Raw genomic sequence first — 1677 nt, 5'->3', positions numbered from 1 at the left:
AGAGGACGTTGTCATTTAAAAGCCTCCATTTAATAAAACCACTTTGGTTCGGGGATATTACCTTAGGGAGGACGGGGCCAGCCTTGAGGCAAGGACTTTTGTGATGATCTTGTTTGAAACATTGCAAAGACTAATTGGTCGATAGTCCAACCAAGATGCCGGGTTATCCTTCTTTGGTAATAGAACAATCATTGTCGCGGTGATGCTCCGTGGGAGAAAAGCCCCGTTAAAAAATTGTATTACCGCATCCCCCACATCCCGACCAATGATATCCCAACAACTATGATAGAAGGACGCGGTGAATCCGTCGGGGCCCGGTGTGCTATCAGCCGAAATGCTCATTGGGGGAAGTAGCGAGGCTCTCCAAGTCCGAGGCCTGTGGGTGTCGCAGAATCAAGTTCAAATCTGGATCGGCCAGAGGGAGAGCCGATGGTGCAAGTAACTCTTGAAAGAAGTTAGACGCTGAGTCCTTGATCTCTCTCTCGTCTGTAATGGTTCGGTCTCCCGCAAGTATGCCATGGATTCGAAGACGGGCTCTCTTTTGTTTGACCCAACTTTGATAGAACTTCGTATTTCTGTCCCCCTCCTTGATCCACCGTACCGCTGCCCTCTGTCTCCATAAGTCCTCCATTTTTAGTAAAAGGATGTAGTCCGCAATTGCCTTATTTACTCGGCATCTATTGGTCGGGGACGCATCAGCTTCGAAGGCTTGCTGGGCCAATACTATAGTTGCCTCGGCGCTGGATTGGAGGTTTCCAAAAGTTGCTCTATTCCACTCTTTAAGGACTTTCTTAAGCCTTGCGAGCTTGATTTGCAAGTTAAGTAGTCCTCCGGCCTCGGTGGGTTGGCTCCAACTGGATTCCACGACTACTCGAAACCCCTCGTGTCTCAACCACATGTTCTGGAATCGGAAGTTCCTACCTTTCTCCCCTGTCACCTCTGTTTTGCATCGAACCAGGATGGGACCATGATCCGAGGTGACGCGAGGCAGGTTCGTGATTCTTGTTGCCTCAAAAACGCTCATCCACTGCTCATTTATAAAAACTCTGTCAAGCCTCTCAAATAGGTTGTTCATTGCCCAAGTGAAAGGTGCACCGTCAAAGCCCACATCGACCAGTCTACAATCTTCGATTGCTTCCGCGAAGGCCAACGTGTCCGCTTTCCTATTAGACTCGCTCCCGGACCTATCTCGTGGGTTAAGAATGGTGTTGAAGTCCCCTCCAATAATACACGGCCGAGTCTCCAAGTTGTCCGCTAGATCCCGCAATTTGTCCCAAAGTGGATATCTTTCCGCGCGAGTACACTTAGCATAGATAGCCGTGACCGCCACAGGTTGGCTGCATGCCTCCAAGCGAAGTATACCGTGGAGAGCTTGCTCAGAGTCGTCCATAACATCAAAGTTAACTCCCTCTCTAGTAAAGATCCAAATTTTCCCCGACGTGTTAGCGCCTTTGAAGTTGAGTCCGAAAAGCTTCGAATACAACTACGGGTTTGGCTAGGTGAAAGGTTCCATTATTGCCATGAAAGAAATATTATGAACAGCAATTAGTCTTTTGATAACGTTGCGGGACGAGGTTTTCACAATTCCCCGCACGTTCCAAAACAAAAGGTTACAAGACATAATTAATTGGATGAGGACTTACCCGAGCGGGATGAAGACCGCCCTGTTACATCCAT

The 1677-nt window shown here is 48.4% G+C and overlaps 1 protein-coding gene across 1 annotated transcript; it reads right to left on the bottom strand.

Annotated features, from left to right (window-relative positions):
- Positions 1 to 325: 325 nt before the first annotated feature.
- LOC121796780 lies at positions 326 to 1390 on the bottom strand. Its single transcript, XM_042195561.1, has one exon. The coding sequence runs from the start codon at positions 1388 to 1390 to the stop codon at positions 326 to 328; it is 1065 nt and encodes a 354-aa protein (XP_042051495.1).
- Positions 1391 to 1677: the final 287 nt, after the last annotated feature.

The sequence above is a fragment of the Salvia splendens genome, chromosome 3 (genome assembly GCF_004379255.2).
Source record: "Salvia splendens isolate huo1 chromosome 3, SspV2, whole genome shotgun sequence".
NCBI lineage: Eukaryota > Viridiplantae > Streptophyta > Magnoliopsida > Lamiales > Lamiaceae > Salvia > Salvia splendens.
This window is presented reverse-complemented; position numbering and strand designations above follow the sequence as displayed.